Source organism: Pseudorasbora parva, chromosome 3, assembly GCF_024679245.1.
Source record: "Pseudorasbora parva isolate DD20220531a chromosome 3, ASM2467924v1, whole genome shotgun sequence".
In the NCBI taxonomy this organism is placed as follows: domain Eukaryota; kingdom Metazoa; phylum Chordata; class Actinopteri; order Cypriniformes; family Gobionidae; genus Pseudorasbora; species Pseudorasbora parva.
In genome coordinates this window covers 6,775,819-6,797,911 of record NC_090174.1, presented here as the reverse complement: position 1 = coordinate 6,797,911, position 22,093 = coordinate 6,775,819, and the positions used below count along the sequence as shown (strand labels likewise).

At 37.3% G+C, this 22,093-nt stretch overlaps 1 protein-coding gene across 1 annotated transcript in view; it reads right to left on the bottom strand.

The window, feature by feature from the left end:
• Positions 1 to 3,515: 3,515 nt before the first annotated feature.
• The window catches only part of mlxip (MLX interacting protein), a 28,896-nt gene continuing 10,318 nt past the window's right edge, over positions 3,516 to 22,093 (bottom strand). The window contains exons 8-17 of the mRNA XM_067437700.1: positions 21,177 to 21,271; positions 19,908 to 20,475; positions 18,340 to 18,434; positions 15,058 to 15,178; positions 14,822 to 14,934; positions 14,388 to 14,495; positions 10,962 to 11,089; positions 10,632 to 10,755; positions 10,401 to 10,530; positions 3,516 to 5,802 (exon numbers count right to left, since the gene is read on the bottom strand). Of these exons, the coding sequence (XP_067293801.1) occupies positions 5,687 to 5,802; positions 10,401 to 10,530; positions 10,632 to 10,755; positions 10,962 to 11,089; positions 14,388 to 14,495; positions 14,822 to 14,934; positions 15,058 to 15,178; positions 18,340 to 18,434; positions 19,908 to 20,475; positions 21,177 to 21,271 (1,598 nt within the window). The 3' untranslated portion in view covers positions 3,516 to 5,686. The remainder of the gene's footprint in view (positions 5,803 to 10,400; positions 10,531 to 10,631; positions 10,756 to 10,961; positions 11,090 to 14,387; positions 14,496 to 14,821; positions 14,935 to 15,057; positions 15,179 to 18,339; positions 18,435 to 19,907; positions 20,476 to 21,176; positions 21,272 to 22,093) is intronic.

Genomic DNA, 22,093 nt, shown 5'->3' with positions numbered 1-22,093 from the left:
ATATTCTATTCTTTTATGAAATCTTTTGAGAAACCCTGAGAAAAAGCTGAATAATGACTGAGTCAATGTTCAGAAATGATTCATTATTATGTTTTGAACTATGCTAGGCAGAAAATAGATCAATCAATAAATCAATCAATCAATCAATCAATAAACTATAGATATCCCTGGAGATGTCATACCAACCATAGCAACAAAAAAAAAAATGGAATTGTATGATCAAAATAATTATGATGACATTTTGATGATAAAACATATGTTAAGCAATTTTTAACTTTTTATGTAAGTTATACAAGATATCAAATCAGTTTAATGTAATTTTAAGTTGAAAGACTTCAGGCAGCAACTTTTTTTCTCGTCTATATGTCTTTATGCTGTTAAGATATGGGCTCCATATCAGTTATATAGTTAATATATAACTATACATCAGTTATATAGTTAACTGTAAAATATATAGCACCTTGTTTATGTTTCCATCAAAAGCAGCTGAAGTTGGGGGGGGGGGGGATTCTAGTGAATCAACCCTATGCATCAGACATGTAAAAACCCAAATTAGTAAATTGATGAGCTGATTAATGATAAGAAGAGACAGCATAAATATGGCTAAACACATCTTCACACATCAACAAATAGTCTCAGAATGGCTTACAGAAAGGAGATATGCACCGCTGGTAAGTCTGCTTTCAGAGATAGAGACAGAGACATACTCTGACTTGATTTGCAAAGGAATGAGACGCTGTTAACGTTGTTGTAGCACATCCTTAATCTCTCAGCATCAGAGTTACCGTTTGTATCTTTAATAGAGTGAAACGACAGTAAATGATCAATATTTCAGATCAAATCCCATCACTTACGTCTATATTTTCAGCTGTTGTTTTATATGAATGTTTCTCTTGTATCTGTAGGTTTGCTCCTGCTACTGTCCTTACTTCAAACCACTCAGTCTGCATCGATTGCAGATGCAGTTACACAACAAATGGAACGTTTGGGTGAAAAAGCATTGAAACATCTGGTGAGTATTTTAAAAATAAACTAACTTTTCACTCTTTTTACTTGTTGAGCAATCATCTACTATTAGGTTGATAAGGGCCATTATCTAGGACGTAGATAAGACACTGCTGGTCGTGAACCAGGAAATGAAATTGGCTTCTCAAGATGAATTCATATGATGGTGTTGAACAGAGTGTTTCGAGGAAGTTTTTTTCTAAAAAATGACTGCTTTTTCTGCCCCAAAGAACTCGTTAACTGCATCGGCCCTGAGGAGTCACAATGGGTTCTACTCGGCTGGATGCATTAGGGAGCCGAAAGAGAACGAACACCTCAACTGCTCTCTCATCTGTACATTCAGCTCTTACCTGAAGGCAGCATCTCATCTTGACGAACTAAACGAGACCCTTCGACAATACCTGCACGATATCATTGACCCTGTTCAGCGCCTGACCGCAAAGTGCCACCATTGTTCAACAAACACCTGTAAGTCAATCTTTCAAGATGGGAACCCTTACAAGAATTTAGAAAACCTGAGGAGCTTGCTTGAGCTTTACCGGCAATGGATTGTCAGAACTATGGTGTTCTCTTAGGCGGTCTGTGCTGGTTATTTATTTAAAATATTTATTGTGTTTTATTTATTTTTATATGAATGCTTTGTAGCATTAGCGCTTCTGAATGTCAAAGAAAAAGGCCTGTGATGTTTAAAGGTTTTACATCTGTTACATCTCATTTTTGTACACTCTCACAGACAATGCCATATGAAATATAAAATCTGAGCATATGAACGTGTGTATTCATCATCTGATTATTATTTGATATTAACCGACACCTTGTCCAGTGAATAACGGTCTGGTACCTCTACTTAAAAAAATAATACCTAAAAACTATACCCAATTTTTTTGGGGGAAACATTTTTACACTTAAAAATATTGCATGCATTTTAAAGTTGTGCAATCAGTGACCTATTCTGAATTAAGTATAACATGAAATATAAACCATTTGAACCATGAAAAATAAAACTCAAGGAGTCTGGTAAGAAGCCAATTTAAAAACGAGTAATGTCAGTTTATTTCATTTAAAACCACTAAATATAGCACTAAAAATAGCTAGTGATATATGAGCTAACATAACTATCAGAAAGAAGAACTACAATAGTGAATGCACACACACACACACACACACACACACACACACACACACACACACACACACACACACACACACACACACACACACACACACACACACACACACACACACACACACACACACACCTACCTTTGTGGGGACTCTCCATAGACGTAATGGTTTTTATGGTCAAACAAACTGTATTTTCTCTCCCCTCAAACAAACTCTACCCACAAAACTTTCTGGGGAAAAAAATAATTCTGTATGATTTCTAAGCTGTTTTCCTCACTGGGACCTCGATTTAGATCCCAACGGAGATATAAGTCCCCCATGAGTCAGTGTGCATTCAGCTTAAAGTCCCCACCGGGATAGAAAAACATGAATACACACACACACACGCACACGGTTTTCATGCTGACTGTATATTCTCTCCCCTAATTACTCTACCCATCACACACAACTTTCTGAAAAAAACTCATTCTGTATGATTTCTAAGCTGTTTTCCTCACGGGCACCTCGATTAAGGTCCCAACGGAGACACGAGTCCCCCATGAGTCAGTGTGCATCCAGCTTAAAGTCCCCACCGGGAACCAAAACACATCAACATGAACACACACATTGGGTTTTCATGTTTTATGGAGACTTTCCATAGCTGATGATTTGTACACTCTTCACAGAAGCATTTTTACTTTTTCAAAATTGTTTAATATGATTAGGGTTAGAGGACATTTCAGACCGGAACCACACCCCCACACACACACACACACACACACACACATGTATTGTTGTTTTAATATAAAGCAACGTGCAGTTTCCGCCCTTAATCATAATTTCTTGCCCCGTCACTCTTCACCACAATGGTAATCCCCTAAAACAGCAGCATCCATAGCAAACACTACAACACAACTGAACATTACACACTAACAGATTACACACTCCTATCTAATCAGAATGTGTTATTTTCATTAAAAATATGTCGAGAAGACTTTCTCTGAAAGGGAGTTGGGCTTCAGCCAACTCTTTCAGTCTTCATAAAAGTAAAAAAATATATATTTTCCCTTAATTAGATAAGTTAGTTTGCAAAAGCGTGATTATAGACTCAACAAGGCTTTGAAAGCGACTAATGAATAGATGTGTTCACCGGTTCGGGAAACTCTGCAAAACTACTGGTGTGTAATGTCGTAGAATAAAACATGAAAATGTGTTCATCGCTGACCTTACGTCAAGCTTTCAAACAAAAAACCACGAGGAGGCGGAAGGGCTAAAATGCAAGCTCATTTCCAGGTTTCGGCCTAGAAAAATAGGTCATCCCTGCAGAACTCTACACATTGGCTATCATTGGAAATTTTGATGCTTTTTTTTATTAAAATAAAAATGAACAAGACACCCAAAGTATGTTTATTTTGATGTGTTTCCCATTCTTTTTTATTTAAAAACAAAACAAAAAAAAACTTTTGTTCTATGATAACTATACCTAAAGAGAATGCAGATTCACTCCACAGAGAATTTATCACATTAAACATATCATCAAACATTTTAAAACATCACGGTTGTTTAAAACAATAAGCATCAAGTTACGGTCATACCCTCAGTCCGCACAGAGTAACCGGCGTGGCGCCTTGAGTTTTTTTGGCATTCAGAGCGAGTTTGACCATCAATGGGACACATTTCTAACCGGTCATTAGTTCTGTGCGGATTCACAGAAGGACAAAACGAGCAACGTATTGTACCTTTGCAGTAGCGAGCGGTGACTTTTTAAACCTTTATTGTAGGCCTGCTATGAAGGCTTGGAGTAAGGCAAGAATGTGGCATTATATACCACTCAAAAACAGACAGGAGAAATCCTCCTTAGTGAATAAAACATGACAATATCCTGAGCTTCTGTTCACCGCTGACCTTATTTCAAAAACCCATGACTTCAGCACTATGGAACCGGAAGGGCTAAAATGCAAACTCATTTCCAGATGTCAAACATTTTAAACCAGAAGGTTCGGATGAAAAAGAACGTGAGCTTAAATGATTTGGTTTCACACAGTGAAAGTGAAGCCTGAACTAATAGGAGACGGCACAACTGTGTGTGTGGTGAATAAGTTAACTGCATCTTGACCTGCTTTGCTCAGATTAGTGAAACGATCCTCCAACTTCCCACACAAGTGACTTTAGTCAAACGCCTTACATTTAAATAAATGCAAAATCTTATCTTTTTACTGGGAACAGCCCACAGTTGGAAATGTTAATTCGTGTTTTTTTTTTTTTAAATGCAGAAACAAAAACGAGCAGCATTCAGAGCACACAGTAAAAAATAACCCTTAATATTTAATAATAGATGCTACGTCCTTACATTTTAGACCTGTGAGCCTTTAATATGAACTGCTGAAGGGATAGTTCACCCATAAATGAAAATGAATCCATGATTTACTCACCCTCAAGCCATCCTATGTGTTTAAATCTTCTTTCGGCCAATCACAATCAGTTATGTTAAAAAATATCATTGCTCTTCCAAGCTTTATAATGGGAGTGAATGGCAGTCCAAAAAAAACGCATCTATCCATCATAAAAGTGTTCCACTTGACTCCAGGGGGTTAATAAGGGCCTTCAGAGACAAAGCAATGGGTTTTAGTAAGAAAAACAACTATTATAAACTAAAATAACTAGCTTCCAGCAGACAGCCTACGCAAGTCGACTTATGCCAAAAGACTAACCTGACATCCTGACTCTTCCGAGCTTTATAATGGCGGTTTTTAATATAACTCTGATCGTATTCGTCTGAAAGAAGAATGTCATATACATCTAGGATGGCTTGAGGGCTAATTTAGATTTTTGGGTGCACTGTCCCTTTAAGACATCCTCCCTGAGAGAAACAAAAACAAAAAAACACTAAGTCAAAAGGTCTTTAAAATGTTCCTCTTGACAAACAACAAATGCACCTCACACTTCAACCAACGCACCTCACACATTATAAATATATGTGGCTGTATTCTATTTGCCATTTTCGGCAGATAGTTCTACAGGCTCATGCATCTGTCCATGCACTAAAATGCTTCAGTAAGCCGGTCTCAATCATGGTGTTTGTTAAATGGCTTTGCAGTTTTTAGGAGAAAAGAGGATCAATTTCCAAAAGGGCACAAAATAATCAGAATAACAGCTTGAAATATGGAAGACACCCAAACACAAAACAGCCATAAGTCTCAAGGCAACAGGTCTAGTAAAACAATGCAAAGAACTTGGAGACATGCCAGATGTAACAAGAGAGATTGACTTTGGTTTGTCATTTTAAAATAAATCGCTTGCATATGAAAAGCTATACTTTTCTAGATAGAGTGGCCAGTTGTATCTTCCAGTACATATGAGAAGCATACAACAGGGATTTGGCCATGTTCGTAGAGTCGTCCATTTTGTCCACAACGCTTCTATGAGCATCAGCAGTTCTCTTGCATTTCCATCACTCTTGAGTGGAACAAAGCAAAGACCTCACCGGAGGCACACGGCTCCTGAAGACTCTAGGTAAAAATTCTTTAAAAAACTAAAACAAATCACATTTTCCATGTCAAAGAGTAATAAATGAGGATCATGAGGAATGTTTTTTGGGGTTTAGAACTGCTTTTTTGGCTTCCTCGGGTAAAAGTGCAGGATCGGTCAAGATGGAGGTGCTGGTGCAGAGCTGTCGTAATGTCCTGAGTACCACTGTAAGATACACAAAACACACACACAAACACAGAAAATGGTGAAAATAATACACGGATATACAAGATGAATCAAAATGAAGAAATGGTAAACACTAGCGCCAGGTTAGATCCAAAACAGGTTAGACCAACACACTATTACTAACAGTACATACAGTATTGTTCAAAATAATAGCAGTACAATGTGACTAACCAGAATAATCAAGGTTTTTAGTATATTTTTTATTGCTACGTGGCAAACAAGTTACCAGTAGGTTCAGTAGATTCTCAGAAAACAAATGAGACCCAGCATTCATGATATGCACGCTCTTAAGGCTGTGCAATTGGGCAATTAGTTGAAAGGGGTGTGTTCAAAAAAATAGCAGTGTCTACCTTTGACTGTACAAACTCAAAACTATTTTGTACAAACATTTTTTTTTTCTGGGATTTAGCAATCCTGTGAATCACTAAACTAATATTTAGTTGTATGACCACAGTTTTTTAAAACTGCTTGACATCTGTGTGGCATGGAGTCAACCAACTTGTGGCACCTCTCAGCTGTTATTCCACTCCATGATTCTTTAACAACATTCCACAATTCATTCACATTTCTTGGTTTTGCTTCAGAAACAGCATTTTTGATATCACCCCACAAGTTCTCAATTGGATTAAGGTCTGGAGATTGGGCTGGCCACTCCATAACATTAATTTTATTGGTTTGGAACCAAGACTTTGCCCGTTTACTAGTGTGTTTTGGGTCATTGTCTTGTTGAAACAACCGTTTCAAGGGCATGTCCTCTTCAGCATAGGGCAACATGACCTCTTCAAGTATTTTAACATATGCAAACTGATCCATGATTCCTGGTATGCGATAAATAGGCCCAACACCATAGTAGGAGAAACATGCCCATATCATGATGCTTGCACCTCCATGCTTCACTGTCTTCACTGTGTACTGTGGCTTGAATTCAGAGTTTGGGGGTCGTCTCACAAACTGCCTGTGGCCCTTGGACCCAAAAAGAACAATTTTACTCTCATCAGTCCACAAAATGTTCCTCCATTTCTCTTTAGGCCAGTTGATGTGTTCTTTGGCAAATTGTAACCTCTTCTTTTTTAACAGAGGGACTTTGCGGGGGATTCTTGAAAATAGATTAGCTTCACACAGACGTCTTCTAACTGTCACAGTACTTACAGGTAACTCCAGACTGTCTTTGATCATCCTGGAGGTGATCATTGGCTGAGCCTTTGCCATTCTGGTTATTCTTCTATCCATTTTGATGGTTGTCTTCTGTTTTTTTCCACGTCTCTCTGGTTTTGCTCTCCATTTTAAGGCATTGGAGATCATTTTAGCTGAACAGCCTATCATTTTTTGCACCTCTTTATAGGTTTTCCCCTCTCTAATCAACTTTTTAATCAAAGTACGCTGTTCTTCTGAACAATGTCTTGAACGACCCATTTTCCTCAGCTTTCAAATGCATGTTCAACAAGTGTTGGCTTCATCCTTAAATAGGGGCCACCTGATTCACACCTGTTTCTTCACAAAATTGATGACCTCAGTGATTGAATGCCACACTGCTATTTTTTTGAACACACCCCTTTCAACTAATTCAACTAATTGCCCAATTGCACAGCCTTAAGAGCGTGCATATCATGAATGCTGGGTCTTGTTTGTTTTTTGAGAATCTACTGAACCTACTGGTAACTTGTTTGCCACGTAGCAATAAAAAAATATACGAAAAACCTTGATTATTCTGGTTAGTCACATTGTACTGCTATTATTTTGAACAATACTGTATTTCTTAGGGATGCACCGATCATGATTTTACATGGCCGATTCCGATACCGAATTTTTTCAAGCAAACTGGCCGATTCTGATATCCGATTTTATTTTATTTTAAGCAACAAACAAACAAGAAAGAAAGAAAGTATACATGAACAAGATGTTTATTTGATATTTAACAGGCCAAATTGCCTTTTGGCCAATGAAAATAAGTTTGCAATCTGAAATTAATGGGAAATTAAATTAGGTTGACCCTATGTAAAAATTAACATTACCTATTAACTTTAACAACTGCATATTCTGCAATCCAAACAAAGAATTTACGTAAATCAGCATTTGTTTTTAAATTCGGTGTAAAGAAAAAAAGGTCTTTACTAGTGATCGACCGATTTTGATTTTTTATAACCGATATCGATACCGATTATTTGGGTGTTTATGTGCCGATAACCCGATATATAGAACCAATATTTATTTATTGTGTTATTTCTGTTTTTTTACAATTACAGATACAGCACTTAACTGCGCTTTTTAAACACTGTCATTTTTGCGGTTTCACTCCCTTACATACAGAACAAAAGACATTTACATCAATAAATAGTCTGAAAAAAGTTGCTTTTTTTTTATACAGCGCAGTCCTTTTAACATTAATGCTGTTTCAACTTTTTATTTATAAATGCAGCCATATTAACAACAGGCAAAATACATATATAAAGTCTAATATTTTCAAATGGAGAACATAAATTAGAGTTGAGTCTATCAAATCCCCATAACTAAATATAAGCATTCATTTTTTTAAACTACAGTTTTAAAAGGTTTATGTGTTTAATAGACTAAAGATTGAATATTCTCTGGAATTGTAATGGCTATGATGTATTCGCGGGTTTATTTCTTTTTCTTATCTCATCTAGTACAGTATCAAAATGAATGTTTGTGTATGTCTATGAAATGCTGACGACAGCGCTGTTTTCATCTCTGCGTTTAACTTACACATCTCGCGGAGATAGGCCTAATAATACATTTTCACAGAGCTGTAATTAATTAGATATTTATTATATAAATGTTATATAGCAGACGTTAATATAACTAGGAGTTTTAAACGAGTCGGTCTTACATACGGTAACTATCCTATGCTGGAGCAGCAACTCCGTGAGAGAATGCGACAGAGCATAAACAACACAGAGAGAGAAATAAGTTTAGCGCTTTCCAACATGCTCTCATTCATGGTGGCCTAATAATTCATTTTCACGGAGCTGTAATTAATAAGATGTTTATTATATAAATGTCATATAGCAGACTTTAATATAATTCAAGGAGTTTTAAACGAGTCGGTCTTGTTTAGCCTACATAGCCTACGGTAACGTTAGCATATATGCTGGAGCAACAACTCGGTGAGTGACTGGCTGAATGCAACTGAGCATAAACACACAGAAAGAAAGAAATTTGGTGCTTTTACTTCCAACATGCTCTCATTCATGGCTGTTTTGTTTCATTCATGTGAAGTTACGTCTTTATTGTGACATAACGGATTACCTGATGACTCTGTCAATCTCTACAGTGCCAAGATTAAACTATATAATATCATCTCATAACATCTTATTTGTGCATATCTCAATTGTGCATTAATGTTATGTCAAACAAAGTTTATTAATTAAGGGATGCAGGTTATTTTACCTTTAAACACCGTTGTTGACTCATCTCCCCTCAGACAGTCCGTTAATGGTGCGCTTGTATGCAATTCTCAAAACGTCCACAAGATGGCGCCATTTATCGGGAAATCCGATATTACAAAACCGATACCCGATTATGAAAAAATGCTTAAAAATCGGGAAAAATATCGGGAATCCGATATATCGGTCGATCACTAGTCTTTACCAGTTAAATTAAAATAAATAATTAAATAGTTAAAAAAAAGTATATAAATACATTGTTCCAAAAATGTTAAATCGAAAGTGTAGTGCAACGAAAAAACAAAGATGCTACATCAAATTAAGTCAATGTAATTAAGGTAAGGTAAAAAAATTAAATAAAAATGATCATCCTTAACTGATAGTATTTCACTTCAAAAGCGCATGGATGTTCTTCTTTACAAACAAAAGCATTTCGGCTCTCTCACAAGTTAAGTTAGTCTGTTTCGTTTCTCTTCCAACACGTAAAAAGCTGAGCTGAACAAGCGCTCACTATCTACGCTTGTGCACGGCGCAGAGAGGTAAGCTCCCGCAACTTCAGCGAGTGCAGGAAAGCGGCTCTTATTCGTGTGCCAGTACACCAACGGCTGTTCGCTTCTTGGTATCTGTGCTTCAGACAGGTAGCTCTGCATTTCCAGTCCTGCTCGCATATTGCAAAATACTTCCACACAAGTGACATGTTCGCGAATGATTGCAATAAGTGGATGTGGATTGCGCAAGCGGGCGCACTTCCGGAAAAATCGGCAGAAAAAAAAAATCTGTTCCGATTTTTGGCCGGTCAACCGGTGCATCCCTAATATTTCTATCATCGTTTCATATCGTATAGATAATTCCTGCTGACATATGCCCTGTTTCAAAGTCTCATTTATTTTTGGGCGCTACTAGAACAGGATTTCAAGCTTTTCAAATGTGAATGTGACACCAAGAAGAAGAGGTGTATGACTTCATAAAGACAGGGAATTACAAAAAAGTGAGTCGTTTTGCCAGCTTGGAATGAATAAAAGAACAAAACTAACTATGATTGGTTGCTTGACATGTATGTCAGACAATGGAGTCCAGACCTTCTGCCTTCAGCCTAAAGGTTTGACTACGTGAGACTTTTACTGTCCAATTTTCAGTTGATGACGGTTCAATAAAACGGAGCGCTGAACTTACTAGGTCGGAGGACAGGGAGGGAACAGTAACGATCCAGCCACTGCATGGTGGTTTCACACAGCTCTGTGTTGTTGGTGGTAGACACTGTCCCATTGAAGGACTCAAACAGAGGTTGAATAATGACGCTAAACTGAAAGAGGAGAATTAAAGAAAATAATAAACCTGTGGAGGAGTCCAATTCAGTTCAAACATTTTGACTATCCCGTTCAATCTTTTCAGGCTTAAGGATACTATCCAGAATTTCCAGTTCTGAAGAGTTCTGCTCTTTACATAGTCCTCAAACTTCTCCTTCATGTGGTCAAAGCGATGGCGTGTGACAGGAACCCCTGTATCAGGAAGCTGCTCCTGGCACAAGCTGCAATAAATAGTGGGCATCTTATACAGAGAATAAGCAGTTTTACATGCAAATGTATGTATTGTGCTCCCTTTCACATTTATCTGTACATCAAAATAGCCTGGCTATGAAGCAGCAGTTTTTCCAAATGTAATACTTCCAAATAGTAAAAAGAAATTGGTTCCCAATATTCATGTTTAATGAACACTTGATCACAATAAACTTACCTTATAGATGTATTAAGCTCCTCAATCTCCTCCCGTAATCTCTTGGTCTCTTCCTGTATCTGTTGTCGCTCTAGTTGTAGTTTGCCAATGTAATCAACTGTCTTCTGAAGTGTTGCAGCATTACTGATCTGAAAACCCAGAAATGGGGAGTTGATGTTGTTTAAGGGCCAAAATTAAACTGTAAATGACATTACTGTTCAATATTAAAGAGGTCATATGATGCTTTTTAATGTATTCCTTTTGCTTAAGTGTGCAATGTGTCTGTTTGTGCATGCAGATTAAGATCTGCAGTCACAAAGCTTTCCATCCTGATTCCATCTAACAGAGAACCCTGTTCCAGACCCGGAACTTCTGCAGATTACTTCTGCATGTGTATGTCAAAATGCCTACGTTTCAAAAGTGACAACCGCAGTTAAATGTGGGAGTAAAGTCCCCAAAATTATCGTTCCAAGAATGTGTAGTGAACAACCCACTGCTGAAACTGCTAGACTCGCTGTGTTCAGCAATTTTAACTTATGCACGGTCTACGGAGGCGTTGTGTATTAGAAGGGTTTTTGAGGTTGTCATTTAAGCTTGGCTCGTATTTTAAAGTGCATTAGGCCGTTTACACCAGGTGTTTTAGTCGTTCGGATCACACGTGGACGACGCTAAATACAGCTGTCAACAAGGTTTAAAACCTTTTGAGCTTGTCCACTTTCGACCACTTCCAGAGGTGGTCAAAAACACAGACAGGATTGCTTTCGTAGTGTAGAATGTGATCAAACAGCCACAAAAGACACCCTCCTCCCCACCTTCTGACCTAACGCGGCAATATTATGGGAAGTGCACTAGCCAGACCGGATTTAAACTTTGGCTGGAGTCCTAAGAAGTTTGATTAGAAGTTGAACAAAGCACAATGTTCTCTAACAATTCCTGATTTCTGACACACACTCACAGCGTTCAGCTGGTCTCACGTCTGTCAGAGCAGAAATGAAAACTGCTGCTCTCCGTGTTTTTCCGCTGTCTCCAGGTGTGTTCAAATGTAAATTCTGTGATCTTATTTTGTCCAGTAGATCGAAAGATCTGAAAAAAGCCCATACATTTACCCTCCCATAGAACCTCTCCTCAAAGAAATCAGCACAGAAGTGGTTGAAAGTGGACAAAAGAGATAGATTAAAATAGGTGTAAACGGGAATTTGTCTCCCTCGTCTACTTGTGATCCGATTGATCAAAACTCATCTTAATACCAGAAGTAAACAGGACCTCAGAGATGTATCTCACTTATCATACATCAACTAGCTGTTCAGTTAGGGTGACCACCTGCTAATAAGCCCAAGGGGGGACAAAGGGTATGTTTCTGAGGGACAATGTGGGACACTGCCTGGCGCGGCGGTGCCCCACCCCACGGGCAGATAGAGGTTTACCCATTTCTAGCACATAGCACCTTACATGGTATATTAATAATGCCCTATTCCCCTAATCATGTGTAGGCTAATTGCTGATGTATGCTCATGAATAGGCCAACCAATGTGTATTTTTAACATAATATTTTGAACATTCAATGAATTGACAGATGCACTTTCACTAACGATTTACTTTAGCTAATTTACTTTACTTATTTTTCATTACAATTTATTCACTTTAAATCAATTATAATATAAAATTATAGGATGATTAAAAAAAAGTGTTAAGTTAAACTAAAAGTAAAGTTAACTCCAGTTCACGGAACGAGAAGGGGAGGAAGGATGGTGAACTTCCATGTTAGTAAAGTCTGCACTGCAAAAAAAAAAAAAAAAAAAAAAAAAAAAGCATTCTTACTTAGTATTTTTGTCTTGTTTCAAGTCTAAATATGTAAAAATTCTTACATTAAGAAACATTTAATAGACATGTAAAAATTATTGTCTTGTTTTGGGAAAAAAAATAGCTCAAAATTAAGCCAAACAATCTGCCAATGTAAGAAAATTATTCTTGTTTTCTTTTTGAATTAAGATTATTTTTCTTACCCCATTGGCTGATTATTTGTCATTTAAGCAAAAAAACTCTTTTAGTTTTGAGTTATTTGTTCCCAAAACAAGACAATTACTTTTGCGTGATACTTTTTTATTTATATTTTGTCAAGAAACAAGACAAACATACTAAAAAAAGAAAAGCATTTTTTGCAGTGTGAGTCTGTCGTTTGACATCGTATTTTACTCTCCATGTCCGATTGAGAAAGACGTTTTGCAAAGGTCACAAAAAGCTCTCTTTTTTGAACACCTTTCAGTCACAAATATTAATTTTTCCATTCTTTCTTGTACCCACTCCTTCTCTTTTTAATTGATGATTGCGGAGCCTAAAGACTCCATTTTTCGAATAGGAAAGTGCGCATCTAAAAAGTTATAAGTGTCTCTGGTATGCACGTGCGTGCACTGTCATGACAACAATGAAAAAGTTGACAACAGTTCAACTGAGGGGTGGGTGGGGCAACAGTAGCACGCTGAACTGTCAAGTAATGTTGGTTTGGCTGCCTGAGGCACGAGGATATAGAGCGACCAACTTCTTTTTGAGCAAGCATTAATTATGCGTGACACGGTCTCAATTTGCGGGACGCATGAATTTTGCTTCAAACGCTGTGCACGCACGCGCTACGCGGGACGGGTGGTCACCCTATGTTCAGTTCAGTACACACTGTGTAAAACTTTTGTAAATGCATTTAGTTAATTCATGTAATAGAGTAGAATGTGGTTATTACTGCCATAAATGACTGAACGGTGTTTACAGAACAGGATTAAGCACTTAAAGGCGAATCAAAACCGAATTCAGCTGCAGTGTGTACGTCGTGGCCAATGTCATTTATTAGCAAAATGCCCATTCAAAGCCATACACACTCTGAAATGTTCTGCTCAAGTTGTGCTTGAAAAGTTGTTTCCTATCGATCAGCTTGACCATTCACATTTTCAGGATCTGACGAGAACTGATGTGGCAAAAACCAATGCCATTTTAAACCGTTTGTGTTTACAATTTCTTTGGAAGTCTTGGAATCTGAAGCTTGTGATTATGGTAGGGAGTGTTACGTTTTCAAAACACGCATGAGGTGTTTGGCCAATCAAAGCGCACTGGGTTAGCTGGCCAATCAGAGCACTCTGGGCTTTTTTGGAAGAAGGGGCTTTTTAGAAATCAGTGTTTCAGACAGACTGGGAATAGAGGTGCTGCAATGTACAATATGTGAAAAAAATTTGTTTTTTTGTTTTACATTAAATCATGTTAACCTATTCTAGAACACCCAATAAACATAATAATGACCTTTTAAACGAACATCATATGGCTTCTATATAATTTTATATATATTTTATATATTATATATAATAATAATACTTTCTCCCATTACAGTTGTGCAGACAAGCAAATTACTTGCTGTACAAAAATAAAAAATTAAATGTGGATTGAGTAAGATGTTTGCATATTTACATTTGATTGAGACTTGAGACTCGGCACAAGATTACACAATGTCTTAAAGCAGACATTTATAGTGAACCGCCTCTTCTGCTCCGCAGATATATGAGTCACTCTGCGACTCTGTCAAAGCACAAGACAAAAAAAATTACAAACAGGGACAAACTGAGAAATTGGTAGAGATTTAAATATATCAATATATTAGTGACCATTATGCTCAATTAGCCAATTAATAGAGTTGTAAGTTCATCCACACACACACAAACGACGACTTTCTTTTTGGTGAACTGAGTATATAAGCAGTAAAATTTCAATATAAGAAAAATGTTGTACTATAATTTATTTAAATGTTTACATTTGAAATATTCTGCTTTGAAAATGTATGTAAATAAACCTTTTGAATTGCAGGATACATAGCATCAACATTAGTGTAATCTCATGAACCATACCTTACAGGACTCATTTTTGCTCCTGCCGGCACTGCTGCTGAGAGGTGACTGGGGGCTTGGTACCTGTTCTGGCCCCAATGGTGACCCTTGACCTGAGATCCGTCCGTCGTGCGCTAAAGATAAAGGGGGGGAAAAACATTGCTCATTACCTTAAATTCAGTGAATCTCAAACCGAATAATGACAAAAACACAAAGCAGTTTCAGCTTAAATTGAAAGTGACTGGGCTGATTCGAACCTGTACTGGCGGACTGCCCTGATGTCTTGTTGTTGGACACTGTTGTGGCGGTTTCTTCTTTGGGTACGATTAGTTGGGGAGACTTCTGTGTCTGAGGGAGAATATGAAAACCAGCAGAACCCTGCAAAGCAGTGCCATTTTTTAATTGCAATTTTGCATTGCTTGGGGCCAAAATGAATTATTATTTACTTGGGTCGGGCAGAATTCAAAATTAAGATCTGGCTCCATTTTCAATTCATGAATCAGAAATGGAGCGAACCACAACATACAGGATTCTGAATTACAGGAAAGATGAATTTAGTGAATTGAAATTCAAAGAAACTGAAGTCACACTCCAGAAAAATGAACAAGAAATTTCAACTTTTAGGTTGTTGTTTTTTTTTTTTAGGTTAAATTGATCATGAATTACAGTAAAGACATTCAGTGTTACAAAATATTAATATTCCAAATACATGCTGTTATTCTCAAAGAATCCAGAATTTATTTTAATCATAATTTAAACAAAAATATGAAGCAGTAAAAACATTGATAAGATATGTTTCAGCAAATCATCATATTAGAATGATTTCTGAAGGATAATGGTTTTTTTTTTTACATTACAGGAATCCATTACATTTTAAAATAAATGTAAAATATATTTAAAAAAAAATACTAATAGCCATTACATACAGTTCTTTAAATTTCAAATCTATTTTCTTTTGTTCAAATTTGAATTTTAGTTCTGCATCCTGCTTGGTAACACTTTACAATAAGGTTCCGTTAGTTAACATGACCTGAGGACGACACCATTACACCATTTATTAATCTTAGTTAATACTCATTTCAACATTTATTTTTCTTTTAACATTTATTTGTTAACATTAAAGGTCCCGTTCTTCGCGATCCCATCTTTCAAACTTTAGTTAGTGTGTAATGTTGCTTTTGGAGCATAAATAATACCTGTAAAATTATAAAGCTCAAAGCTCAATGCCAAGCGAGATATTTTATTTAACAGAAGTTCCCTTTCAAAGCCTACAGCGAACGGCCGGTTTGGACTACACCCCTGCACTTCCTGCTGTAATGACGTCACTAGAACCGTTTGTTGACTAACCCTCCGCCCACAAGAACATGCAAAATAGGGGGCGTGGTCTTGTTGCTCTCCCACGTGGAGAAGAGCGCATTCAGCGCTTGCATATGCGCCGGGCAAAGTGCGCTAAGCTGCTGTCCAATCACAACACGGGAAGCGCTGGCCCAATCAGAACTCGTTACGTGTTTCTGAAGGAGGGACTTCATAGAACAATGAAATCATCAGGCCGTTTTTAGGACAGAGGAAACAGCGCTGTACAGATAAGTCAATTGTGTGAAAAATACTGTGTTTTTTTACACGCGAAACGAACTCATGTTATATTGCACACTGTAAACAAAATCAAAGCTTCGAAAACACGCGAAGAACGGGACCTTTAATTAATGCACTAAACTAACATGAACGACTGCATTTTTATTAACTTACGTTAAAGAAGATGAGTTAATGCTGTAACAAATGTATTACTCATTGTTAGCTCATGTTAGTTAAAACATTGCGAAATGTTAACAAATGAGACCTTATTGTAAAGTGTCACCAAAAGTTTCTTTAAATCAATTCTGAATGATACCACAACCCTGTTATATAGCCTACAGTGCATCCAGAAAATATTCACAGCGCCTCACTTTTGTCACATTTTGTCATGTTAAAGACTCATTTTAAAATGGATTAAATTATTTTCTTCACAATTATACAAACAATATCCCATTATGACAATGTAAAATAATTTAGTTTGAAATCTTTGCAGATTAAATAAATCAATACATTTCTTAAAAAATTAAATCACAAGTACCTAAGTATTCACAGCCTTTGCCATGACACTCAAACATGAGCTCAGGTGCTCCTGCTTCCACTGATCATCCTTGACATGTTTCTACTACTTGCTTGGAGTCCACCTGTGGTAAATTCAGGACATGGACATGATTTGGAAAGGTACACACCTGTCTATATAAGGACCAACCGTTAACAGTGCCTTTCAGAGCACAAACCAAGCCATGAAGTCTAAGGAATTGTCTGTAGACCTCCGAGACAGGATTGTATCGAGGCACAGATCTGGGGAAGGGTACAGAAACATTTCTGCAGCATTGAAGGTCCCAATGAGCACAGTGACCTCTCTATCATCCATAAATGGAAGAAGTTTGAGACAACCAGGACTCTTCCTAGAGCTGGCCACCCGCCCAAACTGAGCCATCAGGGGGATGACCAAGAACCCGATGGTCCCTCTGACAGAGCTCCAGCGTTTCTCTGTGGAGAGAGAAGAACAACCATCTCTGCAGCTCTCCACCAATCAGGCCTGTATGGTAGAGTGGCCAGACAGAAGCCACTCCTCAGTAAAAGGCACATCACAGTCCACCTGGAGTTTGCCAAAAGATACCTGAAGAACAAAATTCTCTGGTCTGATGAAACAAAGATTGAACTCTTTGGCCTGAATGGCAAGCGTCATGTCTGGAGAAAACCAGGCACCGCTCATCACCTGGCCAACATTATCCCTACAGTAAAGCATGGTGGTGGCAGCATCATGCTGTGGGGATGTTTTTCAACGACAGGAACTAAGAGACAAGTCAGGATTGAGGGAAAAATAAATGCAGTAATGTAAAGAAACACACTTGATGAAAACCTGCTCAAGTCAAGAGCACTCTGAACCTCAGACTGGGACAAAGGTTCATCTTCCAACAGAACAACGACCCTAAGCACACAGCCGAGATAACAAAGGAGTGGCTATGGGACAACTGTGTGAATGTCCTTGAGTGACCTAGCCCAGACTTGAACCAATTGAACATCTCTGGAGAGATCTGAAAATGGCGGTGCACCAACGCTCCCACCCAACCTGATGGAGCTTGAGAGGTCCTGCAAAGAAGACTGAGAGAAACTGCACAAAAATAGGTGTGCCAAACTTCTAGCATCTTACTCAAAAAGACCTGTTCTTCAATATTTAATCTATGTTTGAATAAAGCTGTAATTGGTGCAAAAGGTGCTTCAACTAAGTATTGAGCAAAGGCTGTGAATACTTATGTACATTTACATTATACTTATGTACACTTTTTTCACGTTGTCATTATGGGGTATTGTTTGTAGAATTTTGAGGAAAATAACGAATCTAATTATTTTGAAATAAGGCCGTAACATAACAAAATGTGGAAAAAGTGAAGCGCTGTGAATACTTCCCGGAAGCACTGTACCTATTGTAAAACATGATAGGACATGAAGGGTGAAACGCTTACACAAGGAATACTGGAGGAGGCAATGACCATACCAGTGGTGGGGACAACATCAGTGTTGAGAGGGGACGAGGTAACAATAACAGCACTGGTGGGACCTGGGGAGGGTTATGATGGGATATGTACATGATAAGAACACATTTCAGCATTGGCAATGCTGTTGATTTTTCTGGATGATTTTACTATCAGTTTTCTGGATGATTTTTGGGGATCCATCGTAGTGGTTTAATATACAGCAAAAAAAAATTAAATGGTAAAGCATTGTTTAAAAACTGTTCCTTGGTTAATGTTAAGTTCCTTTAGTTACACTGTGAAAAACTGATAGATCTAATGAGACATTTCATGTAATTTTTCAATGAAATACAGTTAAATGTGCTTTCTCACTTCAGAGAACTGTACATGGCATCTTATAATTTACAGTGAAAAAACAAAAATGACATTCCCAGAATTATGTGCGACAGGTTACATTTGATCTTTTTCATTGAAAAAAGTTGTTATTTATATATGTTAGGGTTTTATTACACCTTATGTTGTTAAATTATTGCATTATTTTAGTGCTGTGTGTTACCATGATGGTGATTTGTATTTGTGTGCATGACACCTCATAGTGCGCATATATATATATATATATATATTAGGGCCGGGACTTTAACGCGTTAATTAATTACGGGACTTTAGCGCGTTAATTAATTACGCAAAAAATAATAATAATAATACATTTAACCACACTTATTTTTGCACCGCGGAACGTTTTTCAATGAATGAGTTTCGACGAACCGATTATACTGGAACACCAACTAGCGCTCACGAGTCACGAGTCACGACAACAACAAACCATAGTGAACATGAATGAAGAAGCTGATGAGACCGCTTTGCTCGGCCCCGTCCGTGGATGGAAAATTTTGTTTTAAAAAACGAAAGGATGGAAGCATCGACAAGAGCATGGTTGTGTGCAAGCTATACAACAAGGAATGTGCGTATCACCGCAGCACGTCGAGCCTCAAATATCACAAATATGCTTTTGCTACATTTAATGGCAAACATTGTGCTGGTCTGCTGGACTGAAATAAATAAACGATATTATGTTGATTAAGCTTATGTATTCAGTCATTATTCAATGGTATACTAAAAATACATGTGAAAAATTACTTCTCATTGTTCTCAGGTCAAATATTTATATGCAATTAAAATGCGATTAATTTCGATTAATTAATTACAAAGCCTCTAATTAATTAGAATAATTTTTTTAATCTAAGTCCCGGCACTAATAAATAAATATATATATATATATATATATATATATATATATATATATATATATATATATATATATATATATATATATATATATATATATATATATATATTTATATTTATAATATATATATAATATATATTAAATATATATTTATTTATTTATTTATTTTAAAAAATATATATATATTAACCCTTTCCCCGCCATTGACAGATTTTTCTGGGTACAGAATCTCTAGATCAAAAGACGACCTTGCAACCACAACTTTTTTGTGTGTGTGAGCATGTTACAAAATCTGCTTTGAGGAGAGACAAACCTGTGAGTATGAGTTGAGGAGAAGGCAGTGGATTGGCCGGGACAATCTGTCTCTGTGGGTGTCTGGCCTTTTTGCTAGAAACAGGGGGCAGAATGGATTTGGGCAAGGCAAAGTTGACTGGCTGTGAGTTCAGTGATGCGGAGGCTGATGCCGAAGGCTGTGGAGATTGTGCAGCAGGCAGCTCAAAGCTTGACTTGCGACTGAAGGTAGTGGCTGCATCAGTGGGAGTTACTGTGGAAGGTGCGGAGTGTGTTATTACAGCTGGAGGTGGGATGCTCGGGGAGGGCTGAGGGACTGTAGTGCCTGAAGAAACACCTCCACACTGGAGAGGCTGTGGAGCTGGAGGGAGAGGTGGAGCTGGTGGTGGCAGGAGAGATGGGATAGAGGGTGTCACTTGCTCGGTGAAAAGAGGCATGTATGTTTGTTGGTAGGATGGGCCAACAGCATTAGCATTGTCCTGGCTGGCGACGGAGAGATGGCTGGACATTGGAGCAGACGGGATGAGGCGGTAGTCCAGTGGCAGAGAAGGAAGCTCTGAGGAGAGCGGCATGGATGACAGCAAGGCATTCTAGCAAACAACAGATATTAATATCAGCACAATGCAGTCTTTCTGCCTTTGCTGTGTGCACATCATAGTTAAAAAGAAAGACAAGTACTAAACCTAACCATTAGGGACAGACCATAAAGAAAAAAAAATGGGTTTTAATTTTCAAATGTGGTAGACATTATATATTGAAGGGGTAGATCTCACAAACATGAAAAATCTGTCATTAACTACTCACCCTCATGTTGCTCCAAACCCTTAAGACTTTCGTTCATCGTCGCTTCAGAAGGCCTTTATTAACCCCTCTGAGATGTGGATTACTTTTATAATGGATGGATGCCCTTTTTTTGGTCTTCAAATTTTGGGCTGCTATTATAAAGCTTGGAAAAGCCAGGACATTTTTTTAATAAAACTCCCGATTGTATTTGTCTAAAAGAATGTCCTATACATCTAGGATGGCTTGAGGGCGAGTAAATCATGGGCTAATTTTCATTTTTGGGTGAACTATCCCTTTAATTTGTGCATTATAAGTACTAATAAACAGCCAATATCCTAGTAATATGCATGCTAATAAGCAACTAGTAAATTGTGACAATTGGACCCTAAACTAAAGTGTTAGCCTTAATTTTTATGATTCTAATGGGTTACAACGACACTGCAGAGTTTTGTAATTAACACGAAGCAACTGTGCATCTATGGTGGAGGTGTGTGTTCAGGGTTGTTACCTGTGTTTGGGAGCTGCTGCTGGTTAAGGGGGTGACTTGTGGGGCAGTGGGGGAAGTGGAGGGGAAAGCTGGCTGACGCAGGGTGTGAAACAAATCTAGTTGGGGGGGAAAAAAAGACTTTTGATCCAGTGAGTTAACTCTAGACAGATTTGGTGAACTTGTTGTAAATTCGTTGAATATCTCATTGATTTATGACTTTGATGAAGAATGTTCCATAAAATTGTTGGATTGATACATGAATTCAAAATTAGTCATTTAGTCACAAAATCAGATATTACCAGTTGCCAGTAGATAGGACTGGGTTGACTATTAATTTCTTAATTTTAATTTTAATTAATCGTAATTTAATTAAATTAAGTGCAAAAAGATTTGTGTTTTGTTACTATTAATATGAAACAAAGTCAATTTATGACAAAATTCAAACAATAAATACCATTTTGGCATAATATGGCATGACAGATCTCTGTAGTGCTTCAGTTCAAGCGCCACGTGAACCGATCATCTCTTCCTCTTAACTACTAGCTATAGCATGAAATAAACATGAATCAGAATGTATGTTGAAAGATACAGTACAGCTTACTGAAATGTATCATGTCTCATGTAATCGCTCAGTCAGTGTTTCAACTGCTGAAAGACATCAATAAAACAGCTTTTAACTATTGGTCATTGAACATCACATTTAAAACTCTAGAGAGGATTTGGTAAATATAATGTGTGTATTATATATTTACCATTTATTATATTTTTACTTGGCCTGTTCTTCAATATTTAATCTATGTTTGAATAAATCTGTCATTTTTATTTAAGACAGGCACGGTTTAAATTTTTATATTTCACTTATATCATTACAAAAGTTTTTTTAATATCATAAAAACTGCCTTATGTGCAATTTAAATGTCTGTATGTTGTTAATTTAA